The 24,581-nt window shown below is 42.7% G+C and overlaps 1 protein-coding gene across 3 annotated transcripts; it reads left to right on the top strand.

Moving 5' to 3' along the window:
* Positions 1-108: 108 nt before the first annotated feature.
* Positions 109-22,789, top strand: DSCC1 (DNA replication and sister chromatid cohesion 1). 3 transcript variants are annotated; one of them, XM_075582366.1, is made up of 10 exons: positions 109-633; positions 745-1,108; positions 4,037-4,205; positions 6,023-6,157; positions 7,096-7,186; positions 9,417-9,555; positions 9,890-9,942; positions 11,138-11,292; positions 12,086-12,234; positions 12,732-13,333. In XM_075582366.1, the coding sequence occupies exons 2-10, from the start codon at positions 936-938 to the stop codon at positions 12,880-12,882; spliced, it is 1,215 nt and encodes a 404-aa protein (XP_075438481.1). In that variant the 5' UTR covers positions 109-633; positions 745-935; the 3' UTR covers positions 12,883-13,333. The 3 variants fall into 3 exon arrangements, with proteins under 3 accessions (XP_075438481.1, XP_075438483.1, XP_075438482.1); XM_075582368.1 differs by lacking the exon at positions 745-1,108 and having other exon boundaries at positions 12,732-13,368; XM_075582367.1 differs by lacking the exons at positions 109-633; positions 12,732-13,333 and adding an exon at positions 21,171-22,789 and having other exon boundaries at positions 663-1,108.
* Positions 22,790-24,581: the final 1,792 nt, after the last annotated feature.

Here is a 24,581-nt window from a genome sequence, read left to right as displayed (position 1 = left end):
TCGCATCTCGCCGTCGCCAATGAGCTTGTGTAAACACGTGACCGCAAGAGCAGCGCTTGGCGGCCATCTTTGATGTGGGCACAGCAGCAGTAGAGAGGGAAGTGGGTGCATCTCTAGTTGTGTGACCTGCTCATGCAACAAAAGGGCTATTTATATTTAGGGGTTATCAAACAGAAGAAAAACCCACTCCGTTACCATTACTAGTGGGGAATAATGTCTTGTCGCTGCTCAGTCAGCTACCTGTACATTTTGCAGGCCAACACATAGGCAGAATAGATACATGTGGGAGCACTGCCCTCATCCACATATTTGATTTTTTCCACAGCAAAATATACTGTATTTTAAACACCAATTTATTGAAATCCCTTTTATTGTGAAAAATAGTCAACGTTTTTGTTTAAACACAAAAGTGAATTCATTGCCACAATATCGTCTCTCTCCTAAAGCTGTAACGTTGCCAGTAACTAACCTAAACGGCGCCCGCAGTATCATCCCAGTATCAGTGTTAATACGTAATTTGCAGTTTATATGAGCTTTGTTGTTTAGTTACTAGAAAACGTTTTTTTTTTCTTTTGTACAAACACAACTTTATTTCTTCATCTGTCGTGTTGTCAACATGATACCGAGTTACAGGTGACGCTCAGAGCATACGAGTGATGTTGCCTAGTTACCATGCATTTTTTTTCCCCTTTCTGTACAAATATAACTTTATTGACACTAGGTTACAATGTTCACTTTTGATAGTTTTGTGATGATGTCATCATGTGTTTGGCGGGAGATTGAAGAGGTTGGCTGGCAGCAGCCGAGCACTATACCTGCCCGAGAGGAATTGAGCGTTCCCGTTGTTTCACAGGATGTGCTCCGATCGCAATAGTGAGCGTGTTTAGACCTCGCATTTGTCACAGTGCTCCGCTCCCTGCTTGTAACGTGGCACCATGAGCCGGAGCCGGGAAGAAGTGGAAGCCACGCTGCAGGTGGCCAAGCTGGATGTGGAAGACCTGCGGAGCACCGTGCACTGCCTGTCGTTCAGCGATGGCTTTACCTCGGGGGATTACAGCCTGATGGAGCTGGATGCCGCCCTCTGTAAGGAAATCGAGGCAGGGAGGAGGTAGGACGGGACCTGTCATATAGTGTGTTTTGTTGTACGCCAATGCCGTGCACGTTGTGTTGTTGGTCATGGCATTGAATTAATAGATCAAGATACATTGCCATTAGCTGTAGTTTGTACATGGATTTGCGAGACCATAATATTTGAGGTCTGGAAATCTGCACACACGTAACGGTCATGTCGGGTCCTTGGGACCCCGCACACATCGGGCACTCTGTTTAGTGTGACCATCTGCATCCCTGGTACATGACGGCACTAGTTATAATTTGTGATCCATAATAGAGATATTTAATAATATATTTTGTTTTCCTTGTGTAGCCCCCATTTAAGCATGCAGGCTAGGGCAGCACTCTGGCAGTGTACAGGTTAAACTCCTTACACTTGGTCATGCATGTGAGCTGGCTCTTAGCTAGGTTACAATGTTGCAGTTCCCAGGCACATGAGGCATGACTCGGGGCTAGGAAAGATCTAGAAGGGCAGCGGTGTGTAATCTTTCCAGTTTGTGTTTTCCTCCCTGCTCGTGCCCCCCCTCCCTTACCTCCTCTCCGGCGTAAAATGCTGCCATATGACGTCATCCTGCGGCGTCAATAGACGACGCGTCGCCGAAGAGAAGGTAAGTGAAGTTGAAGAGGCCTCACGCAATTCCATGGCATTAATTTGGGAGCTGGGAGCCCGGGGTATGCATTCCTTCTTCTTGGTGCAGCGCCTCCACCTGGGAGGGGTACTTGCTCTGCAGGATAACCCCTCACAGGAACTAATACAATAATAGTAAGACACTACACAGGTATAGTTTTAACAGTTTACTCACACGCACTAATAATAACACACTATATCAACCTTCCCACAATGCAATGGACCCAATACACTGGTCAAGCCCCGGTGAGATCCCCCAAAGTACTGAGGTGCCCTGAGCACCTAACAATCCGATGTCCACAGAGCCAAGCCCACCCAAAGTGTATGGCCGTTGGTGCACATTGCGTACCTTCCTGGTCTTTGGCCAGACCAGGCTGACTTGGGATGGTGGATCCGCAGGGCCGCAACGTGGTCCCACGACGCGATCTACTGGACCCTTCTGTCCGCAGGCGTCCGCCTCTTGAGGGAGCTCAAGCTGGAGTGTGTCCCTTAATGTCTATGGTAATGTGCCTGTGGTCTGGTCGCAGGTCGTGCGCACCGAGAGGTGTCCGTCACTGGTGCACTAACACAATAAGTGCTATTGGGTAAGAGTCCCTATCTGGGGCCTTCCCTACAGCACTACAAGCTAGGTGGTGGTCGGGGCCTAGCTGGGACCTATGTGGGTATCTGGGCTAGTGCAGAGGGGCACTCCTCCCTTGACACTGCCTTACCCTTGCCGTCCTGCTCCCGACTGATGCGCGGTCCTTAGCGTGCCAAAATCTCTCCCTCTCTCCCATAGGGCTGCTGTGACATGTAGTCCCGTGTGGAGCCGTTCTCTAATGGCCGCCGCACTAACTTCTACTTCGCATGCGCGAGGATCGCACTGCGCATGCGCCAAGACCCAACATTGCGCCCTGCAGTGGCGATCCAGACAAGCCGCAGCCTCCCCCGCACCCGCTACGGAGGTGAGCGGGGGCACGACTACATAAGCAAAGCATCCACGCATATCATCAGGCAGCAGAATAAAGGAGAAGCCTTTCTCCTTGGGCAGAGGGGTGAGGTTCCAAGTGTATTTCCCTGAGCAGCTACTCTAACGTTGAAGGGGCTGACACCAGCCTACACGAAGGGGTAGTGTGAGGTACTAGTTCTGTATGACTTACAGGGAACTGAAAACCTGTCCTGATTATTGCTGCTTGTTATACCGAGTCTGCTGGGGCTGACAATAAAAGCAAGCATCCTGTTGTAAAAGTTCCTGGCACCCTGTTGTACTTATTCTACATCTACTCCTCAGTAGAAAGAGACTGTGAATACACACAATCTTCTGCAGCCAGGTGGGGATAGGGGTGTTACACTTGCATGCGCTGACAGTCTACGCAGCACTGTACATACTATTTTTTTTTTTTAATTGCAGAAATAAAGTGACTTGTCCAGAGTAACAAGGAGCTGACACCGGGATTTGAACCTAGTTCCCCCACTTCACTCTGTCATTGTTTTCAGTCCGTGCCTTTACTTACTGAGCCACCCCGTCGTCATTTGTTAAACAAATTGCTAATCTATATGTATTTTGGAGTGGCTGAAAATGCTGACCGCTTGCTTGTTGGCGAGTTAACCAGTGGCCGACGTGTTTTACTGGCAGACTGGCATGTTATATATTTATTTTCTTTTACTATAAAACATTGCAGTGGCGCCCTCTAGTGTCCCTGCAGCTGCCAGCCAGTTGTAACTTGAATGTGGGTATCAGTGCGGTAGTGTGCGGGCGGCACTATAGCACTTTAATTAATAATCCCACTCGTTAAACTAATGGAGAAGCTGTATTTAATAACCAGTACAAGTAAATTGACATAGGGCCCCATAAACTGCACCACGTTCATCACCAAATCAGCTCCTCCAATCCACTTATCACAAGCGGATACATTCTGGATCAACACCAGTTGCCATAGTTCCTAGCAACATGCATCTGACCTGATTAGGGTTTATTAAGTACATATGGTATAAATAGTCATGCCTCATGTTTCAGATCAGTTTACCTGCATTGAAAACTTAGGAGCACCCCGGCATTGTGACTACCTCCCCAAAACTACTATGATTTATCACTGGTTGTGTGTGCTGCAATATCAGTGTACTGTACAAAAATGGATTACCAGGTACACCTGGAGGTCCTCCGTAAAACACATGCCTTAATTGTGCATCCACCTACTATACAAATAGGTTTATTACATGATATTTGCATACCTAAATGAGGCCACTTTGATATACTTTTGCAGAAAAAAATGTGAATACTTTTTGCTTACACTTCTATTCTATTTCTCTACCTAGTCTTGTGATCCGAGGTGACAAAGGGGATCACGCCGTTCTCTGTAGTGAAGACAAAACTTACGACCTTAAAATTGCAGATACGTCAAACTTGCTGCTGTTTATTCCTGGATGCAAAACCCCAGAGCAGCTCCCCGCTGATCAGCAAGCACTTAATATCATGCAGTGCGAGGTAAGACTAGGACTTTTTGTAGCAATACGTACTAATTTTGAAATGCCCAGCTTTCTGTGAAATAAAGCAAAATGTGTAAGCAGGGCGAACATAGCAGTCAGCTGCCATATTTTACATACAATGATTGCATTACATAATGAAACCACTTTTTTCCACCCTACAATTTTTATTTTGTTTTGAACCTATCCCAATCACGGATGAGCATTAGAGACAAGCTCTATATCTGTGCTCAGAAAAAATACATCAGCATAGTATAAGTCCAAACATAACATCAAATCCACATAGTACCAGGTCTTCAATCTAAAAGGGGCTTGCTTGTAGAGCTAGTCAGATAAAACTCCAATTGAGGGGAGGAATGAATAATAGTAACATACATGGGTTGATCCTGCAGGGCAAATTAATGCACAGAGGAACCCCAATGAGTAGCTGTATATATAACAATCGCTCCCCTGGAGCTAGACTAGAGGGTAGTAAAGTACAATGAAATTAAAAGTACTCACAATTGCAAGTATTGTATTGTATGTCTTTATTTATATAGCGCCATAAATGTACATAGCGCTTCACAGTAGTAATACATATCATATAAATAACAAATAATATAAATAACAGATCATGGGAATAAGTGCTTCAGACATACTGTAAAAGTAACATTAAGGAAGGAGTCCCTGCTCCGAGGAGCTTACAATCTAATTGGTAGTTAGGGAGAACGTACAGAGACAGTAGGAGGGAATACTAGTAAGTGCGTCTGCAGGGGGCCAAGCTTTATGTGTCATGTGTCCATGATTATCCAGTGCTACTCAAATGCTTCTTTAGTCCCGTATTGTCCTGTACTCTGCGTGCAGCTACAGCATAAAACTAGAAAGCTGTGTCTGTGAAGAGGGCGTGCAGGCAGTGCACTGCTTGTGGAATGAATGAATGAATGAATTGAAAAATATGACGGTGGCTGGATCAATAATGGTAAAAATAAACTGCTTTATTAAGGATCAAAACATCACAGAATACACATAGCATACTTCTCACGGTGCTATGTGTATTCTGTGATGTTTTGATCTTTAATAAAGCAGTTTATTTTTACCATTATTGATCCAGCCACAGTCATATTTTTCAATTCATTCCACAAGCAGTGCATTGCCTGCACGCCCTCTTCACGGACACAGCTATCCCAATCATGGGTAGGAAGAAGGTCCAAGCGTTGAACTTTGCTGTTTTTATACCAAATTCATCTTCGTAGAAATTTACATTGGTTGATAACCTTTTTACTATTGTACCAGCGTTCCAGACCCAGCCAAGAAAGCTGTAAAAATTAAATTTGTTAGAGGCTCTTTTCTGTAGCAAAGAGGTTACTATTGTTTTTACAACTGCTTGTCTTCTCAATAACTCGGTTTATTTTTCTCCATGGCATTGCCAGTTCATGATTTCTCTTAAATCCAGCTTTCACAAAATGACAGTCCCGATGTGCAATTTTTCGTTGAAGTTTTCTCTGAAACGTTGCATTGTTTTGAAATGTTTGCGGAAGCTCAGAATTCTCTGAGTGTAACTAACGTTTCAGTATGTAAATTGCAATGCGACCTTGCGCATGGACTTTTAATGCTTGGTGAATTGTTTCTGCAAAGCTTAATTTTTGCAACAACAAAAAAAAAACAAAACAGGCCAATTTTCTCCAGGTTCACAAACTTCAGCGAAAAATGTGTAACATCTTTCCTAACGAGGAGGAAACTAGAGGTACGACTAGGGGTATTGGTAAATCGGGACGAGTAAAGCGTGATTTTACCCAAAGACAAAATCTAAGCTTTCCACTAACCAGCTTTACATTCCAGATCTCTGGGTTCTCCAATCATTACTGGGAGCTGAGAAGATGTCGGCCGAAACTACAGAAGTTGAAGAAAGTTCTGATGGAAAACACCTATGAAGGACCAGAAAATGAAAGGGAGAGATGCCAAGATAATTCAATGGTGAGATTACAAATTTAAGGCAGGCCTAAAATAATCCATCTATGGGGTGGATTCACTAAGGTCCAATGCTGGGTATTGCACCCAAGTCCGGAGTTAACTGCTATTCGAGTCAATGGCAGTTATTGCCATATACGGGTGTGATACCCAGTATCAGACCTTTTTAGTGGCTTCTGGCGTGTAAGCAAAGACTAGCACTGGGGTTCTCAACCGTTATCTTGGCACATATCACAGGGGAGGTGGGAAATGAGTCAAGTGCTATGTGTAAATAAGCCATTTTTTTATAAATGTATAGATATATAGTAATATTATTTAGACTATAAACATGCAATCATTCCACTGAATTCCTTATAGATTGTAAGCTTGAGGCAGGGCCCTCTTTACCCACTGTAACAATGTATGTTAATGTTTGTTATCTTATTGTATTTCATCCGCCAACACTATTGCATTGTACTACAGAATATGTTGGCGCGTTATAAATAAATGATTTCTTGATTTCATAAAGTATCTTAAAAAAACATTGTGGTGGAGTCCTCATGTTCCAGCAGGTGCCTGACAGGAGTGACGTGCGGCCTGATCGACACTATCCCCCTTTAATGAATAATCCCCATGGTTCTATAACTCGGTTTTATTTCTAGCTATTTCTGTGCCCCACTTTGTCCTCATAAAAACTCCTGCGCTGCTCATTTCTCAATATGTTGTACGTACAATGTGTATATATTTATGTAAGAGGACATAAAATGTATCAATGTTTCAGAAACCTACATTTTGTTTGGTAATGGTTGTAATATTTGCTAATGGATCATTATGAGGGTTGTTCTTTAGGGGTAAATGGGTTCGGAATAACTCCCTACTTCAGGTTGTGCTGCAGCCCGTGGGCCGATCTTAGAAATATATTCTGATTTTCCATTTCCCTGCCTTTTATTCATCTCTTTCGTTAGTACACAACCGAAGGCCTTTTGGATCAGATTCAAGCAAGTAAGGACGAATTAATGAACCACCTGAAAGTTATACATGCGTGCAATATTAAAGGTATGCTTACCGATGCCAGAACGGTGTCCTGTGTGTACAGTATTTCTTGGCATATCTTGCTTACGTCCAAGCTCATTCATGTTGTTGAGGAGGGATTGGAGGGTAAACGTTGAGCTGGACACAAGTTGCTCCTTATCAGCTAAATACAATGCATGTCAAATGTCTGGTTCAACTGTTGCAATTGTTTTAAAAACGAGTCTTACAGTCTGTTTCTGTGGGGAACTAAATTGGATTTCATACTCCACCAATGAGAAAGTTGCCAGATTCCCAGCCGGGAGAAGAGGCTCAGCAGGAAGCTGCTTTTTGACTGGCTGTCATATCCTGTGGTGGAAATAATACATGGGCCGTATATTCACTTTTTTCTTTTATTTCAGCAGAGAAACATTCTGAGACTGAGTATTATTTGGACTGTAATTGTTCTGTCCTAGGCTCCCTGGGGCTCAGTAAGATTCGACAGACGGGTAAACCCGTCTCCTCCTTGGATTTCTGATGCCCCTTATTATGAACACAAACAAATGAATAGACATTTTGGGGATGCATACATTAATACATTAGGGGAAGTTGAGAAAACAATGCTATCACATGGAGAGCAGTTTGGGGCAGACAACAATCAATGGCTGCATGCTGAAAAGAGTACAGGGAAAACGGCGGTGCATCTGCTGCTGCTGCTGAAGATTGGTTTCCAGCAGCAGCAGATGCACCGCCGTTTTCCCTGTACTCTCTTCAATTGTTCCTTGGTTGGAGCACGCAGGACAGGACCAGGATATCCCCAAGGTCAGCAGTGAGTAATCCATTTACTTCATTTATGTGATCAGTCCTACACACGGTTACCTAGACCACCACATAAGACTTACCTATATGGCTAGTGGCACAATCTATGGGAGTGTGTTTAACATTGGACTATCTGGAATCCTGAGTCTTATGAACTGTCCTATGCTATGAAGATGTTTATATTTTTATATCATGATCAAACATTGCCTACTCCTGGTTAGCATCACAAGTGGGAATTAACCCTCCCCTTCCCTTCCATATGCATGCTGAAAAGGACAGATGCAACAGCCTCACACCAGGAAATAAGGCAGGGCTATACCAAGTGCTAGGGATCTAGGAATATACCATTATCTGAGGGGTCAGAGAGAGGATTGCTAAGGCAGCAGGCTGAAATGACAGCTAGGTACTTTCCACAGTGACTAACTAGGGCAAAGGTCATGGCAGCCATAGGGGAAAGAAAACAAATGCAAGGGACAGAACCGTAATCATGCAAGTATTTCACTGAATTGCTTAATTGTATAAAGTAGCCCTTAAGCTTAACTTCTCCTTGGCATTTTAATTTGGTTTAGACTGCACAGAACAATTTCCTTGCAAATTAACCTCTTCTCTGCCAGATAGGCCAGCAGTAGGGCAATGCATTACGGGTTCATCTGCCAGCAAAGAGATCAAGGTGACACCACCTGGAACCATATATTGTTAAGAAAATGTGTACATGCACTCTGGGAAATACAGAAAGTGAGGTGATTGATACTGGTTCTCGAGGATATGTAAGGATACAGTATGTCACCACCTTGCATTTATAACACCAGCGATAATCTTTTTTTGTGTTCAGCTTATTTGGAAACGCGTTACTCCCATCCCTCCCTTTCTTTTCAATGCAGCACTAATGAAAGTGCCATGTTTGTACTGTGCACTTGGATACCTGGTTATTCTGATGTATTTGTGAGTGCGCAGCACAGACATGTTTTCTTCATGGCTGCGGTGTTAGATATGTAAAAGAGAGAGAGAATGGGAACATGAGAACCCTCTGTTTTCTCAGAAAATATACTTGGGCCCTAATCCACAAAAGGGTGCTAAACCTTAGCAATCTTTTATCCCTTCTCATATGAATGGGAACGGACGTCTGCTACAACTTGACACACACCCATTTGTGTATCTGGACCTTGGGGACCCTGGATCATTGCAACTTCTGACATTTGCCATCAGAAATTACATTACAAACACGATGTCAACTACAGATACTAGCGGAAACCATAATGATATGTGTTTTTTGTATTTAGATTTGATCTTGTATTGCCATGGAATATACACATGCCCTCTGAACATTGCCAGGCGCATATTTTCAAGTGTGTGTTGATCACCTAACCTTAAGTATCGCATAGTTTCTAGTTTTATGTACAAGAAGTACCTGGGTGCGCAGCTCGGGGCTAATCATTCTGTTCTGGTCATTGTGTTTCAGGGTTTTGGAGAATACTTGATTTTGATTATGAAATGAAACTTCTGAATCACATCACTCAGCTAATTGACTCGGAGTCCTGGTCTTTCAGCAGAGTTCCTTTGAACGTATGTCTTCAGGAACTTGGATGCCTCGAACCAAAGTATGAATCCTTCATGTTTTGCAGTTGGTTTTCTTAAAGGTTACAGCCTGAAACTTTTATATACTCTTCTTGTTCTTTAACAAAGTAAAGGCAGTCTATTACTACTGTATGTGGTCTGATTACACATGATTATTTTGTTTATATTTAGGTCTTTCTTGGTATTTTACACAGTTATTACCTTTTTATGAAGTTATTCTTAATTAGCCCGTCTTTAATTTTAATCTCTTTTGTATGTGGGCTGCACCTGCTTAATGAGGCCTCATCTATTTAAAAGTGCATTGGCACATAAGGGTTTATTACTAAAACAGTACCATTTTAACTTGTGTACTTTCAGGGAGATGATAGAGCACTGTCTCATTTGCTACGGGAAGACTTTTGTTGATGAGGGTAAGTTATAGCAGCATTATAGTTGGTCTCAAAATACATTTGCTTATAAAGATGCCTGCATGAGTTTGTTCTGCAATGTGTTGCTGTTCCACTTCCAGTAGTAGTAGTAGAGTTAACTTTGCTAGGAGATGAATACTATATGTGACAGGTCAAGCGGTCCTGTCCTGGCATACAACCACACGACATATGACAGAGCCAGTACTGGGGCGGATGACACAGGTATGCTGATTTCCCTGATAAAGGGTAGAGTTCAGAGCCCTATATAAACCAGGTCTCATCATAAAAAAGCACTCCTCTGGACAATTTTTTATTTTTTAAATAGGTGTGAAGCAGGGTGTCTCCGGAGCTGAACCAAGTTAATTTTAACTCCAGGGGTCCCCTGCTTCCCAAGATACTTAACCTTCATAGGGGTTGTTGGTATCTCTCTGCTGTTTAAATGTCCTACTTGACGTGGGCCAATAGGAAGTCACAAGGGATGACGTCACGGCTTCCTTTTGTCCAACCAGAATGCGAGAGCTTTAAAGACACCATTTCGTTAGCTCCTGAATAGCCCAGTGTGGGCTGCTGCTGGCACCCCCTACAGAGGTAAGTTTATTGGGAAGCAGGAGGTCCCCAGAGCTGAAATGAACATGTTTCAGCTCCAGAGACCCCGTGCTTCAAACTTTAAAAAAAAAACAATAATTTTTAAAACATGCCACCGAAATGCTTCTTTAAGGACTGTAAAGCAATACCTTTGTGTTACAGCTCTTGTATATCTGTTATTTTGTTGCTATTGGAAGCCTGTTTTATTTCACAAAGCTGCTTAATGTACCTCTTCACCATACTTGCCCTATAAACAAAGCAGCACCGTGCAATATGAGTGGCAAAACAGCGGTTTCTAGAAAGCGTAAACATGTTTGCAGACTTTTCAGTCGCTTGTTCCACGGAATGATTTATTACAGCGCGATTGGACAATTGGAGTCCAATAAAATGCGGTGACATCATCGGTTAACGTGTGTGTGCTCATTTTACTTTTTTCTAATTTTATTTAGATGTCCTACAAATTTTCTTTAAGCTTCAAGCCATCCATGGAATGTAACCCAGACACTGAGGTTTTTCTGGTATAGAAAACTACTTATTTTAAAGTTAGTAGAATAAATAGTTTTGGTGACATGGTTAATTTTTGTTTTTCTTTTTAATTATTCTTTTTCTTTAGATGAAATATGTTTTGCTCTGGATGAGGACAAAATCTGCAGAGCTACGGCTCAGATGCTCCTTCAAAATGCAGTCAAGTTCAATCTGTTGGAGTTTCAGGAAGTCTGGCAACAAAGTGTCCCAGATGGCATGACGACCAGGCTGGACCAGTTAAAGGCATGCACTAAAATCTTTTTAGATTAATATTCTATTTTATTGCATACATTTAAATACAGGAAATGACAGATTTTTGAAGGGCAGGGTTCAGATGGGACAAGATTAAAACATTACCCCAATTGTTTAACAAATAATATAACCACAATGAGATGTAGTGACTTAAAAGATGCTAAGCAAAGTTATCACTAACAATAATAAATTTGCCGTTTATATTATGAATGTTTATTTTTTGAATTAGCATTTTAAATACCATGAGCAGCATGCTGGCAACATATATTATTGGACCCTACAACAGAAAAGGGGTTTTCCCCAATGTTACATTTGTGTTGATGCACTTATCCCATTTGTATTATATTCTGGTACTGTAATTGTGTACCTGGTTGCATACATACATACCGACCGCTTTCCCGGGACTAGAGTCACCACGCTGGCCCTGGGTTGTGGTGGGAGGGAGAAACCGTGTGTGCCTCTCCCCTTCTCCCTCTCTTGCCCCCGTCTCCCTCTTTTAGACTCTCTCCCCGCTCCCTCTTCTCTCACTCTGCCTCTTTTTTCTCTCCCCCCGCGGCCCCTACTTCTGAAGCAGTATGTTTGTGGTCTATCTGGGCCCTGCCCGGCAGCAGAAGGGGGCCCACCCTGGCGGCCTATAGCAGAAGTTGGTGCCTAAATTTTGGATTGGGGCCAGAATACATGCGCGGGACTCCCAGCTTCCTAATGGCTGTGGAGTAGTGGCATGGCTCAGCATCCCCCTACATGTACCTGTCTTTTTGTTTTTTTTTTTTTCCCCTTTTAACAGGGATTGGCTTTGGTGGATCGAACATCTAGACCAGACACCATCTTTTTGTTGAAAACCGAAGACTTGCCCGAGGACACCCAAGAGAGATTCACCAACTTGTTTGGCATGCGAGAGAAGTGGACAGAATCCGATATTTCCCCATACATCCGGTAAGTACTAATATAGTTGTGAAATATTGCGTGTGTGTGTGTGATATTTGTTAAAATAATTATTACTTGCTACAGCAATCTGTTCTTTGTACGATATTCATTTGAAGTGAAGGAGTATTTTACTTCAAACTTTAAAGCAGTAATTGGCTAATCTTTATCTTTTCTGCATTGACAGTTACCTTTTTTTATGTATTCACCTATTGTGTTTTTTTGATGGGGACTTAAGATAAATGTTATGGTCGTGAATAATCTATAATGTGGTGTTCTGTGCATATCATTCTATGGCCTCTTTTTGCCCTATGGCTCATTACCTAGTCCAAGAGGCTGTACAGTTTTTCTGCCAATCGTTTTGATGTAGCGATACAGAAGACACTATTTAAAGTGGGATTACGTTCAGTAACCCAGTAGTTAACTCCAATATTAACACAACTATTATTGCAGCTAAATTTTCTTGCCTTAAAACGCCCATAAAATTGAGTCATTTAACATTTTCCTAGGTGTCTACAATGTGTTTTTGAAGAACACGAGGCTGATGATGAAAAACATAACATTTTGAGGTCAAGCCCCTTTGGTAGAATGTTGAATCTGATGAATGGACTTCAAACTGATCTATTCTTTTTCTGCAACAATCGCCCACCTTTTTTCTGAACTTTTTTACCCCCATAATGGAAATGGGGTGAAGGAGGGTCTCCTGGGGTTTAACCACACTCTCCCTTGCTCCGGGGACACCCTTGTTCTTGAGATATTTACTTTTTTATGGGACTGTATGTCACGGTAGCTAGTGATGGGTTATAATATGCACCAAATATCTGGGTTGAATTGAACACGACTTAGATATAATAAATATAGTTTATTCCTTAAAGAAGAACACACAGGATGATACAAATAACAGACAAGAAATAGCACTTAGGGGTTGGACAATGAAGCAATCAGGAATACAGGTTCAAATGAAGACATCACGAAAGACACTGGGTATAGGGCTTACACTCGTTTATATGGAGTTTCAGCCCCATACCCTAACCTTGGGCGCCTGAAAGTCTACCAGACTTGTATCTAGTCAGAAAACCCTTTTGTCTGTAAGTGTGAATTATGGCACTTACAGACCACTCATGCTCTGCATTTCTCCGCCCTATTGTACACAATCAGAGTGGTTTTACCTTTGACCAGGGGGCTGTTGTAGACAAAGAGTCACCCTCCTGAACATTAACATAAAGCAGAGCCAGTAACTTTCCCAGGCTTTTATACCAGCCTTGCAAAACAGTATATTCTTTAATATCTACACATATTAAAATAATCCGTTCTGTGGGTCTGAGCGGGCTGAGATTTGCCAGGTCCTCATGCCGGAGGACCCTTGCCATAGTGGCCAAATATCAGCATTCCACGACCCCCAGGATCGGAGATACAAAAAACAAGTTAAAATCCCCTATTAACTTTAATGCAGGATTCTCCGCTATAAGCTAAAATAAATCACTGCATTTCACTCTTCCGTTGAAATCAATGGGCTCCGCCGCTATAGGCTTTCAATGGAGCAACTCCGCCATTGAAGTCAATGGGGAAATCACAATTTTCACATTTGCCCATACTCCGTCTGGTTGATCGGAGAGGGCTGGAAATGGCCATGCAGTCATGCCGGAGCAGTCACTACATGCGACCAAAATCACAACCCTCTGGTACTCGCAGAACCGGAGATATAGGTTTACACTTTATACACATTTGGACTTAGCCGTTTCAAAGCCACGCGGCTTTCTTCCATTAGAATCAATAGGGCTGGCACGGCCATAGGATTCAATGGGACCTCCGCTACCATTGAAGTCAATGGGAAACACACACTTTTTAACAGTTAACCCTCTCCGTCCGGTTGAGGGGAGAGGGCTGGAAATTGCCATGTAGTCATGCCGGAGCAGTGTCTACATCCTTGGCAAATCCCAACCCTCTGGTTCCCGCGGAACCGGAGTTACGGTTTTCAGTTTACCTTGTTTCACACTTAGTGTTTGAAAGCCACGCGGCTTTCTCCGCCATTACGGTCAATGATAGGACCCTCCTGGCCGGCGCGACCCTTTCTCGTCGCCATTAATTGTCGGACCCTGTTTGGGTCAAGTGAGGGGGTTCCTAACATCTAGGGGTAAAAGGAATATTATTTCTAGGTGCCCTAGAACAGAAGTTCCCACGCCAATTGGCCGTGAACTTGACCGAGGCCCTAGTTCCCACGCCAATTGCGCGATCAAAGCTGTTTTTTGACAATGTTGCCGCTCTTGCGGTTTTGCGGTCTGGCTGGCTGCCAGCTCGTCTCCGGAGGTCGGCTTCCAGGAATCCCCTTTGAAATGCATTACTCCATTCACTTTCAATGGAGAACCGCCACTCCTCTTCTCGAGCGCCACCTGCAGGTCTTCTACGATATCAGGCCCAAATCGCCGGAATCTCCATAGGCTTACATGGGCTGTAATGGCGACCTATGGAGAGACTGCAAAATGGAGCCTGCAAAGGCGGGAAAAGGGACAAAGGGCCATAAACACAGAATTAACATTAACCCTTTCCCTCCCGCATAGATCTCGGTGTATGGGTTGGTGCAGACACTGGAATGGGAACAATACATATTCACAGGGGGATACACAGTTGGTGCTGAAGCAGGGGCATAACTACAGTACTGGACATTATTCCAGTTAACCCCTCGCCTCCCAGGTGAGAGCAGAGGGTGGCCAAACGGGGTGTAACCCCTTTAATACCGGGCCAAACCCCCTCTCCAATGACACTGTAAAATAAGAAATGGCTACTAGGATGTCCTTGGATAGCAGCTAAAATGAGCACCCCTGGTTTACAAAAAGATGCTTATTTGAAGCTGTTATCGCTCCATCACTGATGACGATAGGGGAGTAGTCCTTCCATTCCACTTCATTGTAGATGTCCCCTAGAAAAACAGGCAGGCTTTTTATGACGTACAATGGTTTGCAGAAGTATTCACCCCCTACCAATAATGTCACATGTTGAATTACAAATAATGTATGCACAGTTTTTGAAACAAACTTATTATTTTTTTTTTTATTCAAAACTACAAACTATATTGGTTAAACTGAACATATATATGAGGGGGAGGTAAAATGTCAGCAAAAGAAATAAACAAATGAAATTTACTGGTTTCATAAGAATTCAGCCCCTTAAGTGGTTACTTGGTAGAAGCACTTTTGCCGCAATTACTGCTATGAGTCTTTTTGGATAGGTTTCTACCAGCTTTGAACAGAAGGCTGGTGAAATGTCTGCCCATTCTTCATGGAGAAAACTGATCCAGTTCCGATAAGGTTGTTGGGGATCGTCAATAGACTGCAATCTTCAAGTCTTGCCATAAATATTCAATGGGATTCATGTCTGGACTTTGACTGGGCCACTGTAGAACAATTCTCTTCTTGCTCAACCACTCTGACAGTCTTGGCTGATTCAAACAAGTTGTCCTCAAGGCACTCATGCCTGCACTTTGCACCATCCATTCTCCCCTTTATCCTGACAAGCTTCCCAGTCCCTGCTGAAGAGAAGCATCCGCATAACATGTTATTGCTACTACCATGCATGGTGTTGACTGGGGGATGTTCTGCGTTGGGCTTGCGCCAGACGTAACACTGGAATTTAGACCAAAAAGTTACAATTTTGTCTCGTCTGACCACAAAACCTTTTTCCATATGTCTGCAGTATCATCTATATGCTTTTCGCAAACTCCATACGTGATTTAGGATTACTGTAGGGACCGGCTTATTGTTGATGTGTGAATACTGACTCCCATCTCAAGCACAGAATTTAGCAGATCTCTCAAGGTCATTGTTGGCTTCAAAGTGACATACTGAACTAGTTTCCTGGCTGTTCAGTTTGCGATGGCAATCTTGTTGGTATGCTGAATCTTCCACTTCTTAATGATGGACTTCTGCTCAGAGGAATAATCGGCACCTTTAAAATGTTCTTGTACCCTTCTTCTACCCTGTCTACCCCGGTCTATCTACCGCTTTTTCCCTGATTTGTTTCGAAAGCTCCTTGGTCTTCATGGTTGCTTTGTTGGATCATTATGTGAGTTGCACCTTGAAAGTCTATTTTCCTCAGGTATATAATCTACAAGTTAAACCACTTTGACTACACACAGGCTGAAACCATTTCACTAATTCTGTGACTTTTCAAACAATTAATTTGCATCTGAGCTGATTTAGGACTGTAGCAGCAAAGCGGTGGAATACTTGTGCAACTGAGATTAATCTGATTTTTCTCTGTAAATCTTCTGTATAATCTATATGCATTTTGTTTATTATTTTGGAGTTGTTTTAGTAGTCTACATGTAAGCTCTAATTTGAATGCGTTGTGGCGTACGCTCAGGTGCCAACAAAATGTGAAAAATTAGCTGGGGGTGGATACATCGTCAAACCACTGTAGCTACTACTTCATGGGGCTCATTTCGTGCCGGACTCCATGACGTAGTAGCTACGTCTCGAGTATCAGAATGGTTGAAGGTGTGTGTGTGTGTCTATATCTTCAGCCCTTGTCGATCCACTGCAGGATGAAAGCCTCGCCATTGATCTTCTAGGTACTGTGGTTTCAAGCCTCTTCATGTTGCGCCAACAATTTTTCTGAATTAATTCTCCCATCTTACTATTGGTCGTCGTCTTGGTCTTTTAATATTTTTATATTAAGTATGACCCCTGCAGTATGGTATTCAACTTTAACTATACCCTCCAGCTGCACCAAAGCGAAATCCTTCTCAAGTGCTTGATGCTACTCCAATCCGGAATGTAGAGGCCATGGGTATGGAACCAGCCCGTGCTGGTGCCACCTATGATACCAAAAGGCAGGATGTGCCTTGTATGATCTGTCGGATATTCTGTAGAGTCCTCGTGCTACTAGATTACTTGTAAGCAGGATTTGAATAATGTATGACGGTATGTGTACATCAGAAGCAGGATTAGTGTTTTTGTTTCAGACCTTGGGTGTGATCACCTTCTGTTCCATGAGACTTCTGTTTAGGTTAATTGGTAATTATCTCTGATTCATTATTGGGCCTGCCTGTGCGCCAGTCTATGAACCCTGCATGATTCTGCTACCTATTATGAGGTTGTGTGCTCTACTACCTACAGTACTCAAACACCTTTTTGCTGCGATGCTGCCTTCCCAGTTCGCTGTTGCACTCTGACAGCCTGCTCAGAGCTTGGATGCTCTGTTTATAAGCTGGTGCTGCAATTTTTGGGCAGAAGCTTAACTGCTCTGCCACCTTGTTGGCAAGGAGCTAAAATGCTCTGCCACTTTGGCGCAGGTGCTGGGACGCTCTGCCACCTTGGTGCAGGCTTTGGTATTCTGTCCTTTTACAGCAGACACTTGTATGCCCAAAGAGCTTGTTTGCTCTACTAGCTTTTTACAGGCATTTTTCTCTGATATTGAATTTGCTTCTTGATTTGGTGATCTTTTGAGAAGAGAATTGCTTAGGTATGTCCCCATTAGTTTGTTTTGCCATATGAGGGACGTGGGAGAAATGGGGAATTATGCTTACCAGTATACGAGAATTCCATTTCTCCCCCATGCCAGTGCAAGGTTCCCTCCCATGAGAATGGAAAAGAGAAATGCAAGTACACACAGTGTATTCAAGTTTACTGGTAAAACATAAAAATGATAAAACTGTAATTTTAATATATTTTAAGCAATATCACCTAAATGTCAGGGCTCAGGCGCTGGTCAAGATCTATAGAAAAAACAAAAAGACAGGGCGCACAACGCACATAGTGAAGCACAATTAAAAGATAATTTTACTAAAAAATTAAAGGTTCTGCGTACATCAATATAATGAATATCAAGCAGTGGGTTAGTGGGGTTACCACACGGAAGAAATGATCACATCTCTCCACTTGAACGGACGCAAGGCACTGGATACCAGCAGACCACATCCAAGGCAGCAGCTTCCGTGAGACCTTCAGTCAGGGTAACCAGATGTTGGGGACCGGTGAAGAGTCCCGTTATGGGGCTCAGAAGCCTCCGTCAGTCCTACAGCAATGCAGCTCCAACAGCACGCCGCTCAGACCCGTGGTGCGCCTTCTGATGACGTCACGACACTCTCCTAACATGGAGTGGGGGAGAGAGCGCATCGGCGAACAACACACAGGGCAGGCAGGGTAGCAATAGTAAACACCTGTACCGACAGGCAGGGGACCGGGAGGCACAAGCCAAGAATATCATTGACAAACAGTATGGTCAGATAAACAATCCAACTAGTTTCGTAACACACAGTTACTTTATCAGGGAATACAAAAAGCTGAGGGGATACACATGATTAAATACCCAGCAGCCTCCAATCAATGATTAGAGTATCATATTACAACACACGGCATTTAGGTAACACATGAATATTCATTAGTAAACCACAAGCAAAATGTGCAGTTAAAGAAACAGAACATCATAACATTTACACAATAAAAATACATAATACATATGGAAAAAGTAGCTGAAAGAAAAAAAGCCACAGTTAGAAAAAAGCAGGTGTAGTTATAACACATTCAAAGGAGTCTCAAATAGTTAAATAAAGATCAATATAGGGACCAGATGTCTATATCTTCGTTTAACCCCCTAGGGCTCAAAGAGCCTAATTTGTAGATCCATAGAGTTTCTGGATAGGAGAGGTTTTTGATTCTGTCACCTCCCCTCCTATCTTTAGGGACTACTTTAATGCCTTTGAACATTAATTTGGAGGGATCTTTATTATGATAAATTGCAAAATGGCGTGATAAACTGTTTTTCATAGCCATTTCTTATATTTCTAACATGCTCCTGCATACGGATCTTTAGACACCTCTTCGTACGGCCTACATCTTGAAGACCACAGTCACAGTTAACCAAATAAACCAAATGAGTAGTATTACAATTTATAAATGAATCGATGGCAAAGCTCTCACCATTCACAAAAGACTTAAATGTCTTCTTCTCAGGGTGTAGGTGCTTGCAAATCGAGCACGTCCCACATTGAAAATTACCAACAGGCTTATCGCTTATCCAGGAGTTAGGGTTAAATTTAGCCTGAACAAGGCCCACATCACTAGGGGCTAGTGTATTTTTTTTTTACATTTTTTACCCTCCTGTAGATGAATTTCGGAGTCTCTGGAAGACGATCACCTAGGACTGGGTCATTACACAAAATGGCTCAGTGCTTTTGGACAATTCTTTCTATTCTCTTAACTGAATTAAAGGTTGTGATGAAAGGTACCTCTATCAAATTGCTCTGGTCATTCAAACATTCCTTGCTCTTAGGGATTAGCATAGTATGTCTATCCATCTGTCTAACTACATCAAGATCTTTACATAAGCTAACTCTAGGATATCCTCTTTCCAGAATTTATCCATGAGAATTTGAGCCTGTTCCTCGAAGTCCTGTTCCCCACTACAGTTACGTTTGATCCTGATAAATTGGCCTCTGGGTATATTAGCAATCCATGATTTCTTGTGATTTGCTATTCGCCATTAGCAAATTATTAGCATCAGTTTCTTTAAAGAACACTTTAGTGGAGATGTGACCATCGTCCTATGCTGTCAGTTTTAAATCTAGAAAACTGATGCTAACGGGATCAGTAGTAAGTGTAAAGATTAAAATCTTATTATTAAAAAATCTAATTCAGTCTGCGTAATAACAGTGTTAATCAAGGCTTCATACAATAATTCTTTTAAAAGAATAATGAACTCGCTTGTTGGATCTTTAGATAATACTCTATAGAAGAAGGTATCATAAAGGAGGCGGCGGGCCTCCAGTTCATAATCCTTACGATTATGGAGGACAACACCACCCCCTTTATCGGCCTGCCTGATAATAAGATTCTCATTACTTTTCAAAAATTTGAGAGCTAAATTCTCCTTCAGACTAATATTGTGTCTAATGTCTCCCGATTTTATATGTCTTGACCAATTTAGAAAAGTCATTACTGACCATGTTAAAAAAAGGTATCAATATGATTTCCCTTCGAATGGGCTGGATAAAATTTAGACCTAGCTTTGAATGGAGTATGTTTACAAACCAAACCCTGTGTTGGTATATCTGTAATCTCCGCATCACATTCCTTATCAGCCAACGTTGGCAGAGCTTCACCATCGATTTTGACAAAATGTCTCTTTAGAGTCATGTTTCTCACAAATTTATGTAGATCTGTGTATAGTTGAAACCCATCTGGGCCACTAGATCTAGAGAAAGTCAGACCCTTATTTAGTACAGATTTTTGGTCTTCAGTTAAGATAACTGTGGATAGGTTAAAGATTCCTTTATCTAGGGACATCCTAGGTCTACACTTGAGTCTCTCCTCTTTGACCCTGGATCCTCCTCTCGTTCCTCGTCTGGTAACATTCTTTTTATTTTCACTACAGGGCTGTCTATTAACTCTCGTTTCTTCTCTTTCTTCTCTATCGGGGGAGAGAATCTGCTGCTGAGAATTTCTAAAAAAAAAACGAGAGCCAGACAGAGACTCTCTCTAACCGGATCCTTATTTTGATCTCTAGTTTTATCATAATAGTTGTTGTTCTTATGATCAGGGGGGTGGATCATAAGAAGAACAACTATTATGATAAAAATAGAGATCAAAATTATAAATCCCAATCCTCTACTAATAGATCTGACCACAAAAGAGAAGAGAGAGGTCTTAAAGAAATTCAAACTCAAAATAAGGATCCGGTTAGAGAGTCTCCGTCTGGCTCTCGTTTTTTAGAAATTCTCAGGAGCAGGAGATTGACTGCTCCAATACTCTACTTAAGATTCTTTATTTTACCATATCATTCATCTTGCAATGCTTATTACAAAAACGTACTAATGAAACATAGTAATTATTAACAGCTATGACTTTTAAAGCCATAGTGCTGACTTTAATTGTCATGGTTTTACAGTATTGGAAATCACTGATTTATACTGTCTGTTATAATGTGTGGTTCTCCTTTTTTGTGTTTTCTAGGGATTTGTGTGGAGAGAAGCAAACCATTGGAGCATTACTGACTAAATACGCTCGTTCTTCTGTACAGAATGGTGTTAAAGTTTATAATTCTAGGCGTCTACTTTCCTAAATGTTAGTTATTATGATAAAATGTATATTATTTCTGTATAAAAATTCTATTGTTTGTCTTAGAGAATGGATGTCACGATACATTTTTACATATCACTAAGCTTCCGAATACATGCAATAAATATGTTCAACTGCTTTTTAAATGTTACATTTACCAGCTGTTAGAAAAACAACTGCCTTGTGTGAGAAAATAGTTTTACTGCAATTAAAGATGCAATTTTCTATATACAGTATGACCAGGACATATCCGTAAGAAGTGACTGAAATGTTGCAAAATGTTTTCTTTATTTGCAATATTGTTAAAACAGTTCATGGTGATTTAATCAAAGGTTGTATTGGTGGGAACCGTTGCTGTGGACTGTGGCAAAAGAGGCAGTATTATAGGCTGCTTGGGGCAAACAAGGAATCGGCAGAAGTAAGACACGTCTTAGCTGGTTGAACTTAAAAGATTTGTCAGACTTGCTGGAGATATCGTGGAGGATGGTGCCAAAATGTCATTACTGGGGTATAACTCCTTTCCTCTGTTGCTCGACTGCTAAAACTCTGACACGCCCTCACTCTCCCGTCTCGACTACTGTAACCTCCTGCTGTCTGGCCTTCCTGCCTCATCTTTTCTCCCCTACAATCTATCCTTAACGCTGCTGCCAGAATCACTCTACTCTTTATTAAATCTGTCTCGCGTCTCCCCTACTAAAAATCCCTCTCCTGGCTTCCTATCAAATCCTGTATCACACATTCAATTCTCCTCCTCACTTTTCAAGCTTTACACTCTTTTGCCCCTCCTTACATCTCAGCCATAATTTCTTGCTATGCACCATCCTGACTTTTGTGTTCTGCTCAAGGATGTCTTCTCTCTACCCCTTTTTTGTTTCTAAAGCCCTCTCCCATCTTAAACCTTTCTAACTGACTTCCCCACACCTCTGGAATACCCTTAACACTCCTCCGCACACACACACACACACACCCACCACCACCCTCCCTCCCCCCTAGGAGAATAGGCCGGGACAAATTTGGATTGCCTCAGAGAGGTACTGTACCACCTCATGAGGACTTTGTAGGAATTTTCTTTAATCGAATTGCACATGGAACTTTCAGCCATAGCCTCAAAAGTATAATCTCAATCATCATTCTAGAGTCTCATTGAGATCAGATTCGCACTGGGTAATATATTTAGGCCTCTCTTTGTACACTGTTGGTAGGACAGTTAAACACTACATTTAGGTCAGTTTCTCTTGGCATATCCTTCCCAAACATAATGTCTCGAAGACAGTAAGTGGGTAAGAAGATGAGATCTTAGAATTAAAAGCTCTTTCTTTCAGATCTTGTTTTAATTTGTACTATGAGTGTTTGAAAAAGGTAAAGTAACCTGGAGAGGAAATTTGTTTTTATGGACTGGATCGTACTGATCCTTTACATTGTAGATTCATTCCAAATTCTCAGGTCCTCTCGTAGGGTCTTAATAAGTGTGGGATAGCTCGCTTGATAAATAGCACTGTAGTCCTTAGTGATATACACTCCTAAATATTTTAATATTAAAAATCGAAATTCAAGGAAAGCAGTTTCCCCACCTTCTTTTCTAAGTTTGTTCAAAGCTTTGGACACAGGGTTGTTGATTTTTAACTTGGATATCTTATGAATGGTACACTTTACAGATTAGGCAGCGAGGTCAAAGGCTTTGATAAAGGGAGAATTACATCAGCGAAAAGCATTAGTTTATATGAATGATCTTATAACCCAGATGTCTGTTTGCAGCTAAGTGTTCAATATATAACGCAAATATGAGCGGAGAGTACGAGCAACTTGCCTGGTGCAATTTTTAATGTCAAATTAAGGGGAAGCCCTGGCAAATTACTTTAGCCCCGTGGTCCTTCATAAATAGAGAATTACTCTAAGGTAACAATATTCAAAACCAAAAGCCCGAAGAACCAGTCCACCCTGTCAAATGCGTTCGCTGCATCAAGCCGTAACATTGAGGGTATTTTGGTCAGGAACCCTGAGAAAGGTAGAAGAGGCCGCCGTAATCTTGCGACCGGGGGTATCGAATACCTGTTTGAACTCCCAGAGGAAACGAGGGTAGTCGTGCGTGACCTCGGGTTGCTTTTCCCAGATAAGAGACACCCAGGCCGGCGCATCACCAGTCAGCAGGGCAATAATGTATGCACCACTTGATCTTGCGGAAGGAAAGCGTGAAGGTGTTAGTTCAAACTGAATTTCGCATTGGTTGGAGAAACCTGGATTCGTGGGGGTTTCCTGCATATCGGTTAGGAGTGGGTAGTCGTGGTTCTGAAAAAGTGGAAGGACCCGGAGGAAGAGGAGTGGCAGCGGGACTAGAAGGGTACTGAGAGTTATTTTAGAAATGTCTTTGGATAAGGAGGCGTCCTGTGCCTCCACCCGGTAAAGTAGGTCTAGGGCGCTAGACTGTTATGCCTCAGTGGGGTCCATGTTCGTTGGGCTGAGCATAATGTAATGCTGAACTCGCCATGAACAAGGCTGGACCTGGTACTGAGGTGGTAAGATAACACCAGCCACCCACGGCAGCGGGAACTGGCCTGGTATGTGGATAGTCTGGAGTGCCGGGTCGGGATTGGAGAAGGAAGGTAATAAAGTACTTGCCGGGTTGTGGAGTGGAGCCAGGAGAATGGTCAGTGCCTGAGCCGTGGTCAGGGGTAGGAGCCAGGAGGATGGTCAGTGTCCGAGAGCCGTGTTCATGGGTTGGAGCCAGGAGAATGGTTAGAGTCTGAGAGCCGAGGTTGAGGGTAGGAGAGTAGCGAGTGGTGAGAGGCAAGCCGAGGTCAGATTCCAGAGAGTGGTCCAAAGCCGGGTCGGTACACAGGAGAGAAGACAATGAGAGGTTAACGCACAAGGCACAAAGCAAGACAGAACTGTGGAAACGCAAGGTTACCAAAAACTGCTTAGCCAATAAAAGGAATGGCTCATCAGGGTATAAATGGGAACAGAGTCCAATAGAAATAGGAGGAGGAGCGGCCCCAGCGAAGGCAGGGATAGGGCAGAGATCAGGTGGACCAGATGATTATAGTTGACGCGCAGCTTGTGAGCAGTGCACGTGCGTCAGGCGTGTGCACGGCGCGGGAGAAGCGTGCATGGCCTGAGTGGGGCGGAGCCTCACTTTGCGAGAGAACAGAAGGCCCCCTGCGTGCGCGCGCCGTGACCAGCGCGGAGGTCAGGGAGGTAGGATGCCGTCCTAGGCGGCATGCCTCTGGAGCAGGAACCGCGGGATGCCGGCGGTGCAAGGTAAGGGGGGAACCCTTTTTGGGAGAGGTGTTCCCCGACTCCTTACACAAT

Source organism: Ascaphus truei, chromosome 2 (genome assembly GCF_040206685.1).
Source record: "Ascaphus truei isolate aAscTru1 chromosome 2, aAscTru1.hap1, whole genome shotgun sequence".
Lineage (NCBI taxonomy): Eukaryota > Metazoa > Chordata > Amphibia > Anura > Ascaphidae > Ascaphus > Ascaphus truei.
The sequence above is the reverse complement of the archived record's forward strand: the minus strand, read 5'-3'. Positions and strand labels throughout refer to the sequence as shown.